Source organism: Narcine bancroftii, chromosome 14 (genome assembly GCF_036971445.1).
Source record: "Narcine bancroftii isolate sNarBan1 chromosome 14, sNarBan1.hap1, whole genome shotgun sequence".
Classification (NCBI taxonomy): Eukaryota; Metazoa; Chordata; class Chondrichthyes; order Torpediniformes; family Narcinidae; genus Narcine; species Narcine bancroftii.
In genome coordinates, this window is record NC_091482.1 from 43,733,143 (window position 1) to 43,755,922 (window position 22,780).

The 22,780-nt window shown below is 43.9% G+C and overlaps 1 protein-coding gene and 1 long non-coding RNA gene across 2 annotated transcripts in view; one reads left to right on the forward strand and one right to left on the reverse strand.

The window, feature by feature from the left end:
* The window catches only part of dnaaf4 (dynein axonemal assembly factor 4), a 53,817-nt gene extending 31,924 nt beyond the window's left edge, over positions 1 to 21,893 (reverse strand). Inside the window, exons 1-4 of the mRNA XM_069910281.1 lie at positions 21,719 to 21,893; positions 18,893 to 19,040; positions 18,645 to 18,778; positions 12,407 to 12,590 (exon numbers count right to left, since the gene is read on the reverse strand). Of these exons, the coding sequence (XP_069766382.1) occupies positions 12,407 to 12,590; positions 18,645 to 18,778; positions 18,893 to 19,040; positions 21,719 to 21,841 (589 nt within the window). The 5' untranslated portion in view covers positions 21,842 to 21,893. The remainder of the gene's footprint in view (positions 1 to 12,406; positions 12,591 to 18,644; positions 18,779 to 18,892; positions 19,041 to 21,718) is intronic.
* A 31-nt stretch (positions 21,894 to 21,924) lies between these two features.
* The window catches only part of LOC138749205 (uncharacterized), a 65,539-nt gene continuing 64,683 nt past the window's right edge, over positions 21,925 to 22,780 (forward strand). The window contains exon 1 of the long non-coding RNA XR_011348476.1: positions 21,925 to 22,066. This is a non-coding gene — a long non-coding RNA (uncharacterized lncRNA). The remainder of the gene's footprint in view (positions 22,067 to 22,780) is intronic.

The window sequence follows — 22,780 nt, forward strand, 5'->3', positions numbered from 1 at the left end:
TAGACAACAGACTCGCCAAGGCAAATAGCGCCTTTGGAAGACTACACAAAAGAGTCTGGAAAAACAACCAACTGAAAAACCTCACAAAGATAAGCGTATACAGAGCCGTTGTCATACCCACACTCCTGTTCGGCTCCGAATCATGGGTCCTCTACCAGCACCACCTACGGCTCCTAGAACGCTTCCACCAGCGTTGTCTCCGCTCCATCCTCAACATCCATTGGAGCGCTTACACCCCTAACGTCGAAGTACTCTAGATGGCAGAGGTCGACAGCATCGAGTCCACGCTGCTGAAGATCCAGCTGCGCTGGATGGGTCACGTCTCCAGAATGGAGGACCATCGCCTTCCCAAGATCGTGTTATATGGCGAGCTCTCCACTGGCCACCGTGACAGAGGTGCACCAAAGAAAAGGTACAAGGACTGCCTAAAGAAATCTCTTGGTGCCTGCCACATTGACCACCGCCAGTGGGCTGATAACGCCTCAAACCGTGCATCTTGGCGCCTCACAGTTTGGCGGGCAGCAACCTCCTTTGAAGAAGACCGCAGAGCCCACCTCACTGACAAAAGGCAAAGGAGGAAAAACCCAACACCCAACCCCAACCAACAAATTTTCCCTTGCAACCGCTGCAATCGTGTCTGCCTGTCCCACATCGGACTTGTCAGCCACAAACGAGCCTGCAGCTGACGTGGACTTTTTACCCCCTCCATAAATCTTCGTCCGCGAAGCCAAGCCAAAGAAAAGAAAGATATATATATATATATATTGGCCCATTGGCAGCGCACCGAACAGCCACAATCCCTGTTCCATAATTATTATTTATTATCCTAGTGTAAAGTTTTCTGTTGTTGGTCGAAGTCTGAATGAGCTGTTCTGTGTTAGATGTGGGGGGTATTGGAAAAGACGCGAGCTAGTATATGCAGTCAATGAGAATGGAGTGCATGTAAATTTGAATACGAGTTGCCAGGATGGCACTAACAGTATATATGGCTGTACAAACTTGTGTGAAAATATAAATAAAATATTAATTTTAAAAAAACAATTTGCAGTGGTGCAGTACAGTTCTTTGGCTTGGCTTCGTGGACGAAGATTTATGGAGGGGTAATGTCCACGTCAGCTGCAGACTCGTTTGTGGCTGACAAGTCCGATGCGGGACAGGCAAACATGGTTGCAGCGGTTGAAAGGGAAAATTGGTTGGTTGGGTGTTGGGTTTTTCATCCTTTGTCTTTTGTCAGTGAGGTTGGCTCTGTGGTCTTCTTCAAAGGAGGTTGCTACCCGCTGAACTGTGAGGTGCCAAGATGCTCGGTTTGAGGAGATATCAGCCTACTGGTGGTGGTCAATGTGGCATACACCAAGAGATTTCTTTAGGCAGTCCTTGTACCTCTTCTTTGGTGCACCTCTGTCTCGGTGGCCAGTGGAGAGCTCGCCATATAACACGATCTTGGGAAGGTGATGGTCCTCCATTCTGGAGACTTGACCTACCAAGCGTGGATTCGATGCTGTCGGCCTCTGCCATCTCGAGTACTTCGATGTTGGTGATGAAGTCGTTCCAATGAATGTTGAGGATGGAGCGGAGACAACGCTGGTGGAAGCGTTCTAGGAGCCATAGGTGATGCCGAACAGAAGTGTGGGTATGACAACGGCTCTGTAAACGCTAATCTTTGTGAGGTTTTTCAGTTGGTTGTTTTTCCAGACTCTTTTGTGTAGTTTGCCAAAGACACTATTTGCCTTGGAGAGTCTGTTGTCTATCTCGTTGTCGATCCTTGTATCCAATGAAACGGTGCAGCCGAGATAGGTAAACTGGTTGACCGTTTTGAGTTTTGTGTGCCCGATGGAGATGTGGGGGGGCTGGTAGTCATGGTGGGGAGCTGGCTGATGGAGGACCTCAGTTTTCTTCAGGCTGACTTCCAGGCCAAACATTTTGGCAGTTTCCGCAAAACAGGACGTCAAGCGCTGAAGAGCTGGCTCTGAATGGGCAACTAAAGCGGCATCGTCTGCAAAGAGTAGTTCACGGACGAGTTGCTCTTGAGTTTTGGTGTGAGCTTGCAGGCACCTCAGATTGAAGAGACTGCCATCAGTGCGGTACCAGATGTAAACAGCATCTTCATTGTTGAGGTCTTTCGTGGCTTGTTTCATCATCATGCTGAAGAAGATTGAAAAGAGGGTTGGTGCGAGAACACAGCCTTGCTTCACGCCATTGTTAATGGAGAAGGGTTCAGAGAGCCCATTTCTGTATCTGACCTGACCTTGTTGGTTTTCGTGCAGTTGGATAACCATGTTGAGGAACTTTGGGGGGCATCCGAGGCACTCTAGTATTTGCCAAAGCCCTTATCTACTAACGGTGTCGAAGGCTTTGGTGAGGTCAACAAAGGTGATGTAGAGTCCTTTGTTTTGTTCTCTGCACTTTTCTTGGAGCTGTCTGAGGGCAAAGACCATGTCAGTAGTTCCTCTGTTTGCGCGAAAGCCACACTGTGATTCTGGGAGAACATTTTCGGCCACACTAGGTATTATTCTATTTAGGAGAATCCTAGCGAAGATTTTGCCTGCAATGGAGAGCAGCGTGATTCCCCTGTAGTTTGAGCAGTCTGATTTCTAGCCTTTGTTTTTGTACAGGGTGATGATGATGGCATCACGAAGGTCCTGAGGCAGCTTTCCTTGGTCCCAGCAGAGCTTGAAAAACTTATGCAGTTTGGCATGCAGTACAGTTAGTGCAACGTAATTACACTATTACAGCGCCAAAACCCCAGCGCTGACTATAAGGAGTTTGTATCTTCTCCCCGTACCTGTGTGGGTTTTCTCTGGGTGCTCCAATTTCCTCCCACCTCCAAAAAATGTACGGGATTTGTAGGTCCATTGGGTGAAACTGGGCAACACGGGCCGGAAGGGCTGCTGCTGTGCTACAATTGCCAAATTTATATTTGAAATTGACATTTACTCACTTAAAGTGGTGACAGATGCCAACGTACTAGTCAACAATAGATCCCTGGCTGCTCAAGGATTTCTGTCAACAAGGTGTGGTATACTGAGAAAATCCCAGAGTTTAGAAACTGTCAAGTGCCAACGAGGAAACAATTAAATTTGGGATATTTCTGGAGGTCGGAAACATAGTCAGCTGGGCTGGAGATCACCACAAAGATGAGAGAGGCCTTGGACAATTTTTAAAACATTAACATTTTAAGGAGTGAAGAGTTTATTTGGTTCCCACGCCACTGTGTCAAGGAAACAGCTGTTTTGCTTCATCATGGTTAGGTAATTCAGAATAAAAACTGAACTGAAGGCAGAAAGAACTCAGCAGGTGAAGCAGCATTTGTGGAGCCAAAAGGAGCACATTGACATTTCAGGTCGAGGCCCACCATCAGGGCTGAGCACTAAAGATTACCAGTGTATAGTAGTAGATCGGAGGGGTGGGGTGGGAGGGGGGGGGGGAGATAGATAGGTGGGCGATGGGTGGAATCAGATGGGAAGGAGATGATGAGAAGATGGATTCAAGAGGAGGAGTGAGGGTGAGATGGAGCCTGGTATGTGATAGGTGGAATTAGATGAAGAGGGGATGATGCATAGATATAACCAGGTGGGGAAAGGGTTTGGAAATAATGGAGAAGAAAACTAGGCATGTGTCTGGGAGAAGAGTAATGGGGTGTGAGTTAACATAAATTGGAAAGTTTACTATTCACTGAGGCTGTCAGCAACCCAAGTGGAATATGAGAAGTTGTTCCTCCAATTTGGGTTGGATCTCTCCATAGTTCTGGTGAAGGCCAAGGACAGACAGTCAGATTGGTGTGGGAGTGGGAAGGAGAGAGAAAATTGGAGATGGCCGATATGGACAGAGTGCAGGTATTCTGCAAAACAGAAATCCCTGTCTCACCCAGCTCATCATTACCGTGGACGACCAGTCCCCATACACCTCCGCAGGGCCTCTGTTTGTTTCCTTCTTGTATAACCAGTTCCCCTCCCCTGACGCACTTATCTTGTAGTCAGAATTTGTCCTTACCCCCTTCGATACGTTCCCTTTTCTACTGATCAAAGAGGTGGAGATGGCATTGAGCAATGCTTGTCTTTCATTTGGCTATATGCAACTGTCCTTAGCAGTTTACCAGAAAGTGAATTTGGACTCCCACAGCCTTCACAATGACAGGCTAAGGTTGTCCTGACATTGGGTCTGAGGTTTGGGCCTTACCTGATGCTGGGCTCCAGATCTGGGACCTGACTAGCCCAAATCAGCGTTCTGGTTTTGTTCAGATCCAGGTTCATATCCAAGTCTTTACCCAGAATGACTCTATTGGTAAGTGCAGTCAGTCACTGTAAAATGGGTAGAGTACTGGTAGGTAGAGATCTGTCACTATATAGCATGGCTACAGGGATGGTGAAGACGGATGAATTTTATAAGGTATTTTATCATGATTTATCTACAGTGTTTGGAGATGTGTTATGACAGATTAAGGAACATTATGATTTACCTGAATCATGCTCTTGTGCCTTAATTACTGTAATCCCCAAGAAGGATAGAGGTTAAAGGTGTCTTCATATAGACCAATTTCTTTGTTGAATGTACACTATAAAATAATAGCTAAAGTATTAGCGAATCGATTGGCTAAATTTTTAGCTAAGTTGATACATGTTGATCAAACAGGTTTTATAAAGAATAGGTATGCTTCAGATAATATTCTTCGAGTGATTAGTTTGAATGGAATTTTTTATTTAAAGTCTTAGAGAAATTTAAGTTTGGTCCTTCTTTTATTGGTTGGATTAAAGCTTTATACAATAAACCAATCGCCAGGGTATTGACAAATGGTCAGATCTCAGAACCTTTTAAATTAACTCGTTCAACACGACAAGGTTGTCCTTTGCCTCCAGCTTTGTTTGCGTTAGTAATTGAACAGTTGATACGACAAAATGCACAGATACAAGGAATGAGAGTTTTCGATGAGGAGTATAAAATTAATTTATTTGCTGATAATGTATTGGTGTATTTAACAAACCCAGCTCAATCACTTTTACACTTGAAGGAATGTTTAACACAATATGGATCTTTGTCTGGATATAAAGTTAACTGGGAAAAAAGTGAAATTTTACCGATAGGTGAAGGAGATTTATAAGAATATTATTAATTTGAAGTTAACTGATCGAATTAAATATTTGGATATAAATGTGGATGTGGATTATCAATCTTTATATAAATTAAATTATGTACCGTTAATGAAAAAGATCAAAGCTGATTTGATTAAGTGGAAGGATCTTCCTATAAATTTAATTGGAAGAATAAATACAATCAAAATGAATATCCTTCCACATATTGTTAGGTCTGCTTTGTTCATGAATGAGTGAGACAAACACCAGACTGAGTCGAAATCAGGGTTCTTTGTTCTTTATTACCGGATTGTAACACTTGCAACTAACAATGTTAGTCGGAGAATGCATTCTGCCGTTATCAGCAAAATGGTGATTTTTTTATACCCTTGGATACGTGCTTAGAACATCATCATGTCATTACTTGTCCAATGACTAAAACTGTTGCTATCCTTTCCCTGCTAGCTTCCTGCCTCTCAATCCATCAATGTCTCTCTTATCTTGTAAGTACAAGGATGCATTCACATCTTGTTACAGCCCTGCACAGGGTAACTCCTTACACATTCCCATCTCATGATGTTTTACCTTACAATATACAATATTTGTTTCAGTCAATTCCGTGTTTACTTAATAAGAATTTCTTTTCAAGATATAAATAAAGTATTTAGGGAATTTTTATGGAAGGGTAAATTTCCGAGAGTAGCTTTGAATAAGCTAACCTGGAAATATGCATTAGGGGGATTAAGCTTACCACATTTTCAAAATTATCATGAGGCAGTTCAATTTAAATTTATTAGTTCATTAATGGATTTGGAACAACCCCCTAGTTGGGCTAAAATTGAGATGGCGAATATTTCTGAATTTGAAATACATCAATTTTTGTTTCGATGGAATTTAAATTTATTACAACAATATAATGTGCCTATACTAAAACATTTAATGAAGTTATGGATGAGGAAAAATAGAATGATAGGTTCTAAGAGTAAATTAATGACTTTTACAACATTATATAATCACCAACTTATTCCTTTTTCAATGTATAATCAATGTTTATTACATTGGAAATCTAAAGGTATAAAAAACTTGGGTAATTGTTTTAAAGAAGGTCAATTTTTATCCTTTAATCAAATGAGGGAAGATTTTGGTATTAATGAGAATTCTTTATTTGTTTATTAACAACTTCAATCTCTAGTAAAACAAATATTTGGTAGAAATATGATTTTACCTAAATTGACTAAATTTGAATCTTTTCTTGTGATTGCACCAAAGAAGGGATATATTGATGTACCAAATATTACAGGAAAGTATGGAAAAAAAAGGGATGGAATAGATCTAAGATTAAATGGGAAAGGGATATTAATTTTACTTTTTCTGAGGATGATTGGTTAGATATTTGTCATAATAGTGTTACTAGATTGATAAATGTTCATTATGCAATGGTTAATTACAATTTTTTTTACATCAATTGTATTTAGCCTGAAAAGTTTTTAAAAAAAAAAAACGGTTTTAGTGAATCAGATTGTTGTTTTTGGTGTGGTAATTCGGTTGGAACTTTTTTTTTCATGCTGTTTGGTTATGGGTATATATACAATCTTTTTGGAAAGCAATTCAATTATTTTTGGAACATTTGTATAAGATCAAAACACCTCTGTTTTGAGGTGAATCCTTTGAAAGATTTAGGATTAGATAAATTTCAGATTGCTTTTGTGTATTTAGCTTTATCTGTTGCAAAAAAATGTATAGCAAGTACATGGAAAAATGCTAATGTGATTGATATTAATAGATGGCATAATGAGATGAAAACTTGTTTAGTAATGGAAAAAATTATGTATGTTTTACATGATAATTATACTTTTTTTTTTAAAAAGTGGTCTTTATATTTAGAATATTTACATTTAGATTTACCTTGATTAGATTTTAGTAAATATATTTCAGTTTTCTTTTCTCTTTCTTTGGCTCTCCTAAAGAAAGTTGGCTGAGAGGGGGGGTGTTCTTTTTTTTTTCTTTTATTTTATATATTAATTTTTTTTACCGTTCATAATATGTATTTTTCTTATTGTATGTAATAACTGTTGAATGAATAAATAAAGTTATGAAAGGAATGGTGAAGACAAGCTTGTAACTGTCGTGCTGTTGGGTACAGTACTGGCAGGCTGAGTGTGGCAAGGCGATTGGGCTATGGTGTGTGTGGAAGAGAATGAGGGCAGTGAAAGCAGCAGCAAGGAAACAGCAGGAAGAATTATTTCTTTTGTGTTCTTAGACATGATTAAAAATTTGACAAACCCTGCAAAAACTTCTGCAAATCCTCATTATATGTGATTCCTGACCCCATCTCTCCACTGTGTCACTAAAATCACCCATTTCCATTTCATAACATTGCCTGACTCTTTCTATTGCTGACACACTTAACCTTGGCTTTGAGCTCTAGACTTTACTCAGCTAAAATACTCTTGTTTGGCATCCCTTATTCTACCTCTATAAACTTGAGGCCTTCTAAATTTCTGATGCCTATGACTTAACTCATCCATCACACGAGTATTTGGTGAGCTGAATTCAGCTTCAAGCAGCAGGTAATGTTTAAAAATGTGAGCTATTACTAAACAGCCTTGTCCAAAACAAAAGAGACAGATGTTGGAATCTAGAACCAAGACAGGATGCTGCCAGTAGGTAAATAAGCATTGGGGTGGAAAACTGTGCAGGTTGGTGTTCTGGGTCGAGACCCTGCAGCAGGACAGAGTGGGAATGCCTGAGTGCAGCACTATGTAGGAGGGTAGGACAGAGGCTGGTGAGTGATATGTGGACCAGATGGGAAGGGAATGGTGGACAGCTGGAACCAGTGGAGGAGAGGATGGGAGGGGTGAACAAAGATAAAATGAGGGGTCATAATTTAGGCCAAGAGATTTAGAGGAAAAATAAAGGGGATCTTCTTCACCTGGAGAATGACAAAGAATGAATTGCCTGAGAGAGTGGTGGAAGCTAGGTCGCTGAAAGCATTGTTATGATGTTTGTATGAGCACTTGAATTCCTTGAACATAAAGGGCTATGGACCAAATGTAGGAGATGGGATTAAGATGGAATGGTTGCCTTGGACATTGGGCTGAATGGCCTGTTTTGTGCTATTTAATTCTCAGACTCTGAGGTGGATGGGTGAGTGTGGGGCTGATTCTGAGCAAGGTGGATGGGTAAGTGGGGGTGGGACTGACAGCAAGATGGATGGATGAGTGTTGGGGGGATAGTACCAGGGGTGGGGGCTGTGTGAGTGAGGTGGATGGGTGAGTGTGGGCAGGATAGTACGGGGGGGGGGGGGGGTCTGACTGAGCAAGGTGGATGGGTGAGTGGGGCGGATAGTACCCTCTTGGAACATTCAATATTCATGCCATTCGATTTCAAGTTGCCTGAGATTTTTCTTCTAAATTGCATTTGGCCTTTTCATGGGAACAGAGAAGGTATATAGGTAGTTTTGGAGTGGGAAGGGGAGTTACAATGACGTGCAACCAGATGCTTGAAGTGGCTATTGTGGAATGAGGGCAGCTGCTCCAAAATCTGTCTACACTTGGTTTCACCAGTATTGCAGGCAGTCACATCATGTGCATAGTCTGCAATGGATCAGGTTGGATGAAGTGCAGATTAACCTCTTCTTCACGTGGAAGACCTGTTTAGGTCCCTGGATGGTGGGGAGGAGAGAGGTGGAAGGGACAGGTGTAACATCAGTGGCAGAAAAAGTGGCAGGTGATGAGGAGGGGAGGATGGAAAGCAGTGGGCGGACAAGAAGAGAGTAGTCCCTCTGGAAAGCAGAGAGAGGAGAGGGGAAGGTATGACTGGTGGTTGTATTGCTTTGAAGTTGGTGGAAATTATGGAGGAGGATGTTGAGGTTGGAGGGATGAAAGGCGAGAACCATGAAACTCCATCTCTGTTCTGTCTGTGGAGAAGGGAGGCCAGGGTCAGAGCAGATATATGGAAAATACATACAAGTCAAGTTTATTGTCATCTGATTGTACAAGTACAAACCAACAAAACAGCATTCTCCACTCCTTGGTGCAAAACAGGCAGACATACAACCAGACATAACACACATACAGACAAACAATACATATACAGGACAAGTATTTCATCTACACAAATAAATAGTTTAATGAATATGAGAGTCTCGGATGGTTAGTGTGAGCAGTTCCTTTGGTCATTCAGCATTCCGTGGGAAGAGGGATCCATCCATGACTGCACAGAGGAAGCTACATTTCAGGAAGGAGGAGGATATTTCAGAAGCATTAGAGCTGAAGGCCTTAACCTGAGGATAAATATGGCAAAAATGGAGATCTTGATTAAAAAGGGATGGCTTTCTTTCAGGAGACAATGTGGGAGGAGATGGTCACAGCAACTGTGGAATCAGGGTGTTTTATGGAAGATGACCTTGGTTAGTCTGATAAACGTTTTTCAGCCTGAAAAATTCCATGGGTGCTGCCTGACCCACCAAGTTCCTCCAGCACTGGTTCATCTGTCTTCAAAGATGGAGACAGAAAGCTAGAGAAAAAGAAGTATCGTAGACAGTCCTGGTGAATATGAAGGTGGAATGGAAGTTGGTAGTGAAAATGATTAAATTAATGAAGCAGCACTAATTTTGTCATTAATGTAGCTGAAAAAGAGCTGGTCATGTGTTCACCAGGATAGGCTTGGATCAAGGACAGTTCCATGTAACCAACAAAAATGTAGACTTAGCTAAGACCAATGAAAGTGTCCAAGCCTAGCTCTGATCTGTAGAAAGTGAGAACCTTCCTTCCTTGAATAGCTCTCCACTGGCTCCCTTTGAGCCCTGATGGAGGGCCTTGGCCCAAAATGTCAACTTACTCGTCAACAAACCACAAATGCTGCTTGACCTGCCAAGTTCATCGTGCATTCCATTTTGACTTATCTAACTATGGTTAAGTAAAAAAAAAAACACACAAATGCTGGAGAAACTTCAACAGGTCAAACAGTGCCTTTATGTATAAAGGTGAAGATATATCACCAATGTTTTGGGCTTGATCCCTTCATCAAGGTTTGGGGGAACATGAGAGATGTCCGAACAAAAGTTGGAAGGGGAGGTGTGGTGAGGGTGGGAGACAACATTAGGGTTAAGGGAGAGGAGTATAGGCTGGTGGAGAGAGAAAGGAAGTAGGAACAGGAATAACTAGTTAAAGGGGTGGGGGGGGGGGAAAAGGCATCACCACTCCCCACCTTCCCCCTTTTGTTCAGACGTCTCTCTTCTTCACCTGGAAGGCCTGTTTAGGACCCTGGATTGTGGGGAGGTGAGAGGCAAAGGGACAGGTGTTACACCAGTTGCAGAAAAAATGGCAGGTGATGAGGAGGGGTGGACGGAAAGCAGTGGGCTGACTGACAAGAAGAGACTTGATGAAGGGCTCAAGCCCAAAACGTTGGTGATGCATCTTCACCTTTGCTACATAAAGGCACTGTTTGACCTGCTGAGTTTCTACAGCATTTGTGTGTTTTTTCACATAACCACAGTGTCAACAGAATCCTGTGTTTTACCTCTAACTATGGTTAAGCATGCATTGTTGACTCAGTGGCATGAAAACCAAGGAAATTGAACCCAACTGTTTAGAACTATTGATTGCGGGCTGAATGGATCCATCCTGTGATTCTGATGTAACCAAAGATAAGCACTGCAGCATTAAAATTCCAGACAATCAAATTCCATTTCAAACAAATGTCAGAAAAACTGAATTAGTAAAGAGGGCAAAAGACAATTTTTTGACTCCTGAATAAAATATCTTTTGATTCCCTCATACTGTACTTAATAGAAAGAGATTTCTGCTCATCATGTTTTCTCCCATCATGTACAGTCAAATGCGTTTTCTTTTAGGATTGATAAATTGCAAAATTAATTTGCATTCTGCAGGACAGGGGTCACCACTTCCTCCAATTTAACCACCATTCAATTCCTTCCCCTGGATTCCTGACAATAAATCAGGACTAAATGTAATTTGATGTGCTATATACTTGGCCCATGCCACCCAAGTACACCCATGGAACCTATTAACCCCATTTATATTTGGAACGAGGAAGGAATCCACAGCACTTGAAGAAAACTCACGGGGACATAGGACAATGTACAAACTCCTTACAGGGACAGATTTGAACCCAGGTCACTGGCACTGTAATAGCATTGTGCCCACCACTACATTAAACATGCCCACCCCCAACAAAATATTACTAACTGTATTGGTACCTGCACTGAACCAAAATGTTTCCTCACCTTTGCATTCTGCTCAAATAGCTTCTTAAGGATATTCCAAGAAGCTCCTCAAATAATGAAACAGGGTGAAAATTGGGAATAAAAAGGACATTGTCCCTTTGCTGTGGATATATTACAGACCATCTCAGTCTTCCTGTGAAGGAAAGCAGAAGGAAGAATTCTTTCCTTCCCCTCCTCAACTTCTCAATTTCCATGTTAAGAAACAAGGTACAAACAGTAAATGTTCTGCAAAAAAGGTCATTAACCTGAAACACTGTTTCTCTGTCCACAAATACTGTTTGACCTTCTGAATAGCGCCTGTACTTTGTTTATATTTAAAATTTTAACCATGTGTTTCTATTTTTATTCTCCAAACTACCAGATTTTCACTTCCTTCCATTCTACCACTTTATCTGTCACATCAGTTGTCACGATGCCACCTACCAAACCATTCCTTCCAATGTGTTTTGCTTCTACTTCAATAGTAGGTTTATCTCCACCAAAATGGAAAAGGCGTAACCATATCTGCTCCATTTCCTGGTTTCTACTAAATCTTCCTGGGTAGTTCTCATCTCATTCAGCACCATGATAGGATTCCCTTTGTCTTCATCATAAAGAAGCCTCTACATTCTCCATTCATATTCCAGAATTTATGACTCTGCCAATCGTATGTTCCTCTCCCCATGCTTATCAGTATTTTAAATAAATTATTTCTCTTCTGGATGCTTTAGTTCACTTTCTTTGCTACCAATTTCCAGTGCCCCTTACCATGCATTTTCTGGTTAAAATTTCTACCCTTTTACATTCTCATTTTACAATATTCAGGGCCCCAAATACTTTCCACTTGAAGCAACTTTCTACCTGTATTTCTTGCAATGCAATCACTGCATTCACTGCTCATGACGCGATCTTATCTGCTCCAGGGAAGCTAAATATGGATTGGATCACTTGACTCGTCATAGAGATCGTCTTTTATCAGTGATTTTGTGAGACACTATTTCAAATTAGTTTTTGCTAATCCTCTGTAAATGAAGCAGATTTCACATCCAAAATAGGCTTCTATATTATCACTGATGTCAAATCCATTGACTATCTTTGACAGGGGGCTTACCTGATGCATGTGAAGGAGAATTTTGCACTTTTTTTTCATCTTTTTTTCTCTTTCTTTTTTCTGCCTCAATCTTTAGTTCCTCCTCTTTGTGCTTCTGAAGCTTCCACTTTTCTAGCTCTTCTGTGGCTTTTATTTGCTCTTGTTTTTTCCATTCTTCAATCTGTTTTCTGTTCTCTTCCTCTATCTGTAGTGTTTAACATAAACACAGGTAGATCCTTCTTTTATATAAGCCATGCTTATGTCCATTGTACTCAAAATGCACATGTTAAGTTTTAATTGAGAACTTTCAAATTGCATTATTCTTTCATTTGGAAGTTTAGAGACCATGTGTCCTGTAATATGCCTTATATAGGCCTTGATCACCAGGAGACTAACAAAAGTGTAAAATTACAACTCTGAGAAACTCAGTAGATCAAACCGTGTACTTTCTGCAGCGAAGATAAAGATATATTTATGAGCAAACTGTAGGCAGGCCCCTGAACTATAGTAAAGATACATCACCAACGCTTTGGGCTTGAGCTCTTCATCAAAGAATTTTTTTTTTAAATGAAGGCAGGTGCCCGGTTCAGGCACATGCCTGCATTTTCTCATATGTTGATGAAGGGCTGATGCCCAAAATGTTGGTGATGTATCCTTATCTTTGCTATATAAAGGACTGTGTCTGACCTGCTGAGTGTCTCCAGGATTATGCTTGGCAGACTTTTGATTTAACTCCAATTACAAGTGCATTTGCTGCTGACTATGGTGGCATTTAGATGAAAGACTGGCAGGGCTGGCATCTCAACCTCTCCAGGTATAGACTTTTCAAGATTAACAGAGGGGAGGAGATGAAAAAATGCATTATTTCAGTATTCAGGGAGGATATTCCAAGAAGCTCCCTAAATAAGGACATAGGGTGCTAATTGGGAACAACAAGGACATTGTCTGCATATATATTACAAACTATCGCACAGTCTTCAGGAGTTGGAGGGACAAATTTGTAGGCAAACAACAGAAAGAGGTGATAGAATAGAGTGACAGGCATGTGAGGTGAGTGCAGGAGAAGGAAAAGCACCATTGGACTTTGTCACTGAATCAGGTGGAGGAAGTGGAGTGGGAACCATTTTGAAAATAGTGGCCACAACTCAGTATTTCAATGGTTAGAGAAGAAGATAGGGTTGAAGGTCTTGAATTTGAGTGGGGGGGGGGGTTCGGGGAGGTAAGGGGGAAGTCAACTTCATTACAGTAAGCTGGGACCTGTTGGAGACATAGCAGAGTTTGTAATAATGAGGTGAGAGGAAGACAATAATTTGAAAAATCCAAAAGTCTGTGGTAGTGCCTGCAGGGATGTATTTTTTTTTAAAGATCCCTTCAGTCTTCTCTCCTACATGCGACTAGAGCAATGGTCAAGAGCAAGTCGAGTTTTAAGTTATGATGATTCTACAAATGGGAACAATTAAAAAGTAAAGCTGTGTGGCGGAACACATCGCAACACAGACAAACCGGCTCTGCGCGTGACGGCCACAGTAGCGGAGAAGCCGCGTTAAGAATGCGCTGTTGGGTTCAGGGATTCCTCGTGGCCTCGGCCATCCTGCACACCCTTTCAGCTGCGTCATGACGTTGCAGCCAACATGGTGACGAGGCACCCTTAAAGAGCAGTGCGCGGGTTTCACATAAACAGATGAAATTGGAACTCATCTCGACCTGTGGTTTCTTTCAATCTCTTGATCGTTGTAGCTACCACTACAATTGGTAACCCCAACCAGTCCAGACATTTCTGGCCTCTCAGTCATGGACATGGCAGCAGTGAATGCAGTCACAGTGAAACTGCCCCCCTTTTGCACACTTCGCCCATGCACATGGTTCGAGCAAGCAGAAGTACAGTTTCACCTCCGGCAAATCAACTCCAACTTGACAATTTTCTACCACATCATCAGCGCATTTGACCAGGAGACTGCCACCAGAGTGGACGACCTGATCCACAACCCACACGAGAAGGGTAAATACCCTGTCCTCAAACACCTCCTCAGCACGTTCGGTCTGTCCAGACTTCAGCGCGTTGCCAGGCTCATGCACCTGGACGGCTTGGGGGACAGGACCCCGTTCGCCCTCATGGATGAAATGCTCACTCTGACAGAAGGCCACAAACCGTGCCTCATGTTCGAGCGGGCTTTCCTTGAACAGATGCCAGATGACATCCAGCTCCCGTTGGCCGATGAAGATTTCTCCAACCCACACAAGGCAGCAGCCCGAGCAGACATCCTGTGGCGCATGAAAACGAAGCCACCATGAGTCAGGTGACATGCCTTGGACCCAGCCAGCCACAGCCGTGCCCCAAAAACAAGATGGAGGGCCTAAACAATACTTGGTGCTTCTACCACCAGCGCTGGGGAGCCGAGGCACGCAAATGCAGACAACCCTGCTTGTTCCAGGAAAATAACCAGGCCAACCGCCGTTAATGGATGCAACGGCTGGCCACACTAACAGCCTCCTCCACGTGACCGACAAAGCAAGCAGCTGGCACTTTCTGGTTGACACCGGCTCCAAACTCAGTGTCATCCCACCAACCACCCTGGAAACTCGCACCTGACCACGAGGCCCCTTGCTATAGGCAGCCAACGGCACCGACATCAGGAATTTCGGCACATGCAACGTGCAGATTCTGCTGGGGAGAGACAAATTCCAATGGTGATTCACCCTGGCTGCGGTAGGCACAGAGATCCTTGGCGCTGACTTCCTCCAGGCCCACAGCCTCCTGGTGGACCTCAAAGGCAAATGCATCCGTACACACCCGTACCTTCCAGACAATCTGCCTTGAAGCCACTGTCACCAGTGACCCAGGCGTAGCCGCAGTCAGCGCCCCCAAAGATGAATATGCCCTCATCCTCAGAGAATTCCCGATGGTCCTGCAACCATAATTCACCTCCATTATGCCCCCACACGGCATGCTGCACCAGATCCCGACCCAAAGCCTTCCACTCCACACCAAGGCCAGAAGGCTGCCCCCAGAAAAACTGCAACTAGCCAAAGGGAAGTCGTCCCACATGCAAGAAATTGGGGATAGTCCATAGATCAGACAACCCACTGCATATGGTACCCAAGGCCTTGGATGGTTGGAGGCCCTGCGGGGACTATCACCACCTGAATGATGCAATCACACCAGACCGTTACCCCATTCCCACATTCAAGACTTCACCACCAAACTGCACGGCGCGAGGCTGTTTTCAAAGGTCGACCTTGTACGGGGCTACCACCAGATCGCGGTACACCTTGATGACATCGGCAAGACAGCGATCATTACCCTGTTTGGCCTGTTCGAATTCCTGTGCATGCCCTTCAGCCTCAAGAACGAGGAGCAAACCTTCCAGCACCTGATGGATGCATTGGGCAAGGATTTGGATTTTGTGTTCATCTATCTCAATGACATCCTCATTGGTAGCAGAGATCATGATTGAGCACAAGGCCCACCTTTGCCTACTGTTTACCCATCTGGCGGAATTTGGCTCCACAGTCAACATGGCCAAATGCCAGTTCAGCAAGGAGTCCACGCAATTGTTAGGTCACATGATTGCGGCAGATGATGCTACACCATCGGTAGAGAAGGTCACAACCATCTACCACTTCACTCGACCCAACACCCTCAAGAGCCTGCTGGAATTCACCGGGATGGTTAACTTTTTATAATAGATTCATCCCGGGGGCAGCCCACATCATGCGACCGTTGTTTATAATGATTTGACACCAAGAGTAAGACCTTGGCATGGATGGAGGAGGCCGAAGCAGCTTTCGTCGCTACCAAGGATGCCCTGGTGAAACCACCTTACTAGTCCACCTGTGGTCTGACATCCACACTGCGCTCTCCGTAGACGCTTCAGCCACAGCCATCGGAGGCATCCTGGAGCAGTCTCTAGGTCAGTGGAGACCCCTGGCATTCTTCAGCCGATACCTGCGCCCCCCTGAGATGAAATACAGTGTGTTCGACAGGGAGCTCCTGGCCCTCTATTTGGCAATCAGACACTTCCGCTACTTCCTATAGGGCAGGTCGTTCATGGTCTTCACAGACCACAAGCGCCTAACCCAAGCCCTCGCCATGACCAAGGACCCCTGGTCAGTGTGCCAACAACACCATCTGTCCTACATCTCCGAATTCACTACGTACATCCAGCACCTGGCAGGCAAAGACAATGTCATGGTTGATGCGCTCTTGCAACCCACAATCCAAACTTTAGCCCCTGGCTTAGACGATTCACAATTAGCGCAGGCACAAAAGGGGGACAAGGAAGCCAGGACTTCCTCACTGCCATCACCGGCCTCCACTTCTAGGACCTTAAGCTACCGGACAACCCCGATACGTTTCTGTGTGATATCATCACCGGCACACCGCACCTGGTAGTGCCACAGCAATGGAGGCACCAGGCCTTCAAAATGGTCCATGACCTTGCGCATCCATTCATCAAAGCCATGGTGCACATGGTAGCTGAGAGATTCATCTGGCACGGCCTCAGGAAACAGGTCGCACAGATGGCGTGTAACTGCACCCAATCCCAGACTTTTAAAATTCACCACCTTGTCAAGACCCCAGCACAGCAATTTGACCCCCCAAGCTAAACGTCTCGATCACTTGCACATCGACAAGGATGTCCACTACCTCCTCACGGTAGTCGACCACACAACGCGGTGGCTGGAAGCCATTTCTCTCAAGGACACCTTGACTGACTCCTGCACCAGGGCCCTATTGGATCACGAGATTTGGGGTGCCGGCACACATGACCAGCAACAGAGGTGCACAGTTCACATTCGCACTCTGGACGCAACTCACAAACCGGTTGGGCATCAAACTTCATTTCACCACCGCCTACCATCTGCAGGCCAACAGACTTGTGGAAAGCTTCCACCGACACTTAAAATTGGTCCTCATGGCTCGGTTAGATGGCCCCAACTGGGCGGATGAGCTCCCCTGGGTTCTGTTGGGCATCAGGCAGCACCCAAAAAGGACTTAAAAGCATCCTCCACGGAACTGGTCTATGGCGCACCCTTGTCCCTACCCTGTGAGTTCTTCTTCCTGACTCCAGACTCGAGCACCGGAGAGAGAGCACTGTTATGCGACTTGCAGGACAAGTTGGGCGGGTTTGCACCCCCCGCCCCCACCACTACGGCAATCGGCCGGCATGCATCTCCGAAGACTTAGCAACTGCCGACTTTGTGTTTGTTCAGCACGGCCCACACCCAGCACCCTTCCAACGCCCCTATGAAGGCCCATACAAGGTCCTATGCAATTCCAGCAAGACTTTCACTTTAGACATTGGGGGAAAAAAGGAGTTGTTCACGGCGGACAGACTGAAAGCAGCCCACTTGAACCTCAGCCAACCGGTCGTGATCGTGCAGCCAAAGCAACAGGACACTAAAGCTGGTTCTGGTGGGAGGAGGGGGTTGTGTGGCGGCGCACATCGTGACGCAGATAAACTGGCTCCATATGTGAAGGCCGTGATAGCGGAGCAGCCGTGTTAAGATAGCTGCATCGGATTCGGGGATTCCTCGTGGCCTCGGCCATCATGTGTGCCCTTTCGGCTGCGATGTGCTGATGTGGTGTGGGCTTGCTCTTAAAGAGCAGTGCGCAGGTTCCAAATAAACAGTTGAAACTGGAATTCACCTCGACCTGTGGTTTCTTTCAATCTCTCGATCGTTGTAGCTACCACTACAGCTGCATTAAATGAAAAATTAAAACATACAGTAGTCACACAACTACAAGTGAAGTTTTGACAGATTCTGGAAGTTCTACTGCCTGTCTTTAGTTTCCAGATAGATTTTTGATTAAGCCACTAAATTATTTAACAATATCATCAACAAAACCAGATTAAAAATGAAAATCTCTTGTCATGGTTGCAGCACAACTTTATTGATCTTCTTTTCATTTATTTGATTGTGCTGTTTGAATTGGCATCCCCTCTGACCAGCACTAGTTTAGGAGTATTATTGCAGCCTTTCACAATAATTTGTAAAATTGTGATTTTTCTTCCTCATTTGACAGAAAAAAAATTATAGAAAATCTTTGAAATCTTCAGATGCCAGAAAGGCTTATTTTCTCCACATTCCATCTACTTGGCAGCCAACCATTTTGAATAATGTTTTAAAAACTTCATTATTCTGGTGCATGTTATTTGAATTCTACAGAAATGAGTTGTTTTGCACAAATTCACCAGTCCAAGTTCACAAATGGAAAATAAAAACTGAAATAGTCAACATTTGTAACAATAGTTACCTTCATCATCTTCTCCAATGAATACTTCTCATTTTCTCGCTTTTTAATTGCTTTTTCCTCAGCAGTTTGCTGTGCTTTCTCTTGAGCAGCAAGGATGACACTCTCCCTCATTTTTTGCAACTTTTCTTTATTAACTATCAAAGTAAAATGATTCACAATTACTAAGTTTTAAATAATCAACACTGTTATATTTCACACAAAATTTATTTTGATCTAAAGGCCACATGAAGCAAAAATAATTTCCTCACCTTCAACTGTTACAAGTTGTTCCCACATTCTAGGTTCTTTCTTATACAGGGTTAAGATGACAACACCATTGCCAACTTTAGCAGAGCTTTTTTCCACATCAATAGAAGCATATAACAATACTTCAAACAGAAAAGGAGGGAAGTTCACCTGTTAAAATAATCCACATACCTGTCAGCAAACACAGATATCCAGTCATCAACTGCAGAAATTTAATTTTTTAAAAATTGAGATGGTAACAGGCTCTTCCGGACCACAAGCCCGCGCTGCCCAAATACCCTATTACCCCCATATGTTTTTTTTTTGAAGGGTGAAGGCCCAGAGGATCTGGAGGAAACCCAAGCAGAACGTACAAACTCCTTACAGACACCGCCAGATTAGAACCCTGGTCACTGGCGCTATAATAGCTTCATGCTAACTACTACACTAACCATGCCACCCCAAAGTAAATAAAATCTTTTTTTTTTAAATCAAACATTAAAAACACTTTTAATACAATATGAACAATTCTCAATCAATTTACAGATATTACCATGATCATACTGTCAGAATCAGATATATTGTCATGAACAGGTGATGAAATTTATTGTTTCATGTGCGCCGATCTGAAAAATGATGGCTCTTATATACTCACAGAACAGCAATGCTTTAAAAACCTCCATCCCTGAAATTGTGAAATCGTTTCAGGAAAGGAAACCAGAGGTGTACGATCCAGTAATTATTGGAGGATCAGAGGTGGAGAGGGTGAGCAAATTTAAGTTCTTGGGAGTCACTATCTTGGAGGATCATTCCTCAGTCCAACACACTAATGGCATCATGAAGAAAGCATGTCAGCGCCTCTATTTCCTCAGGAGTTTTCAGAAGTTTGGCATGACATTGGAAAACCTGGCAAATTTTTACAGATATGTGGTGGAAAGTATCATGGTCTGGTATAGGGACACGAATATTCCCAAGCAAAAGGTAGTGGATACAGGTCAGGACATCACAGGCAAAACCCTTCCAACCATTGACAACATCTGCAGAGAATGTTGCCATTGGAGAGCAGCAACAATCATCAAGAATCCACTTCACCCAGCACACATTCTGTTCTTGCTGCTACCATCAGGAAAGAGGCATCGGGGCCACAAGACTCGCACCACCAGATTCAGGAACAGCTGCTCCCCCTCCATCATCAGACTCCTCAATAACAAACTCAATCAGGGAGTCAGTTAAGGGCTCGCACTTTTGCACTTTGATGATTTTTATTTCTCCATATTGCACAGTTTGTTTTCATTTCTTTATTTGTTTACATTTGGTCATTAAGTCAGGTTTTTTTTTGCACTGCCAGTAAGTGGTAATTCTGCCTCATCCACAGAAAAAAGCATCTTTGGGTTGTATGTGAAATCATGTATGTACTCTGACGATAAATCTGAAATCTGAATCTAAAAAGGTCAAAATTTAATACACCACTCTCTGTCCTCACTAAGATCTATGACATCCTGCAACCCATCACCAGTGCTCTTGTTTCATTCATCTTCTTGTGTATAGGTAGTCCTCAACTTACAACCATAAATGGGACCAAAGAATGGGTCATAATTGGATTGGTCATAAGTCAGATTCGTATGTCTTAACAAGGTATTAAAACAATTTTTCCAGAAAGATTTTCAACAAAATAACCTTTAGTAAAGGATCTCAGTTGTACGTGCAGGTGGATGTAACTCGTGTAGGTCATACGTTGAAGACTATCAATACTGCGTTGGCCACGCACTTGTAGGTGGATCAAATTTACTGATTAAGAATGCATGGTTAATTTGGAGAACCTATTGAGGACTATGTTTGAATGAAGAGGAGGGCGCAGGGGTGCAGTTCATCGTTTCCCTATCTCCCCTCTCTTTTCCCCTCCTTCACCACCCCTCCTCCCAATTTTCCCACTTTGCTTCTGTTTACCAACACTCTTTAGACCTCTCTCCCACCCTTTCTCCACCAAAAATATTATCAAAGCAGCACAAAGATAGAGGAGTTGAAACATTTCATAATTCTGTAAAATGAGTTCTAAAGCACTGAAAAAGAAAGTGGAAGTAAAATACAGGAGGAAGAGTTTGTGTACACATAAAATGGCAAATATTAGCATAAGATTTGACTACCTTACAAATTGAGATAAGAGAAATTGTTCTGTGGAATATGGAATTTACAGATAAATTAAGCAAGTGCTTTGTGTGTGTCTTCACTGAAGATTCAGACAACCTTCTGGAAATACTGGGATACTCAAGAATGAGATACTCAAGAAAATTAACATAGGGTCAAATGAAAGTATTGGAAAAATTAAGGGGTCTGAACAGTCATCAATCCCAGGACCTGATCTTCCATATTTTTGTGTGAAGAGGGTAAATAAGGATACAGTGAAAGCACTGGCATCTTCATCAAGATCATTGGTATATTCAACAAACAACAATGGTCCCAACACAGATCCCTGCTCCTCCTTCTCTCACCTCTCCATCAGTTTCTCTCTCTCTTTCCCTCCCCACTCCTAATTTCTCTCCTTTCCCTCACTTTTCACCATTCCTCATCCTCCGTCCCTTCAGCTCACCTCCCCCAACCTCTCAACCACCCTCTCCCTTGCCCAATCCCCTCCCTCCCACACCCCTCCCCACCCTCTCCTTCTCTCCCTTACACCCCCTCCCTCTTTCCCCCTCTCCCCCTCCCCACCCTCTCCTTCTCTCCCTTACACCCCCTCTCCCCCCCTCTCTCCCCCCCTCCCACCACCCCTTCCCCCTCTTTTCCCTCCACCCTCTTTTCCCTCCACACTCTTTCCCTCCACCCCCGCCGGACTGTGCCGTCGCCTCCCTCACCTTGAGGTAAGATTCTGTACAGAAGAGGTGCACGTTCCGGGCGCCGACCCCCCTGAGGGGCACGGTGATGAACAAACGGGACCGCACCTGCTCCCATGTGTAATCCCTTACCAGCACCGGCATGGTCCCGGCCCGGCCCGGCGGCGCCCGTCGCCAGGCAACGGCGCTTCCGGTGTTGTCTCCTTTCTACTTCCGGCATGTGACGGACACGTTCACCTGTGGCAAACAGCACGGGATTCGTTCCCCAGTCCCAGTCTCGGTGCTATAAAGGCATTGCACTAACTGCCACGCCAACCATGCTGCCCCAGTTGAAAAACATTCTTGGAAGGAATAAACATTATGACAAAGGTAAAACTTTAAAACATTTAAGCATTGGCCCTGCTTCCTCAAGCGTGGTTCCAAATACCAAATTAGCTGCACTGGTAAAACTTGTTGTAAAACCCAATTGATCCAAAACAAGGGGAGGAGGGGGTGATGATAATGCCCATATTCTAGTCATGAAAGAGTACTCAACCTTGGCTTACCAAATGCTTTACACCAATGAGTCTCAACCTTTTTTTTCACACACATCCTTTGGCTTGGCTTCGCGGACGAAGATTTATGGAGGGGGTAAAAAGTCCACGTCAGCTGCAGGCTCGTTTGTGGCTGACCAGTCCGATGCGGGACAGGCAGACACGATTGCAGCGGTTGCAAGGGAAAATTGGTTGGTTGGGGTTGGGTGTTGGGTTTTTCCTCCTTTGCCTTTTGTCAGTGAGGTGGGCTCTGCGGTCTTCTTCAAAGGAGGCTGCTGCCCGCCAAACTGTGAGGCGCCAAGATGCACGGTTTGAGGCGTTATCAGCCCACTGGCGGTGGTCAATGTGGCAGGCACCAAGAGATTTCTTTAGGCAGTCCTTGTACCTTTTCTTTGGTGCACCTCTGTCACGGTGGCCAGTGGAGAGCTCGCCATATAACACGATCTTGGGAAGGCGATGGTCCCCCCAGTATATGTGTGTGTGTTCCCATGGTAAGGGGAAGCACCCAACCTTGCACTGTTGTACAATAAATGTTCTTTGTTCTCAATTT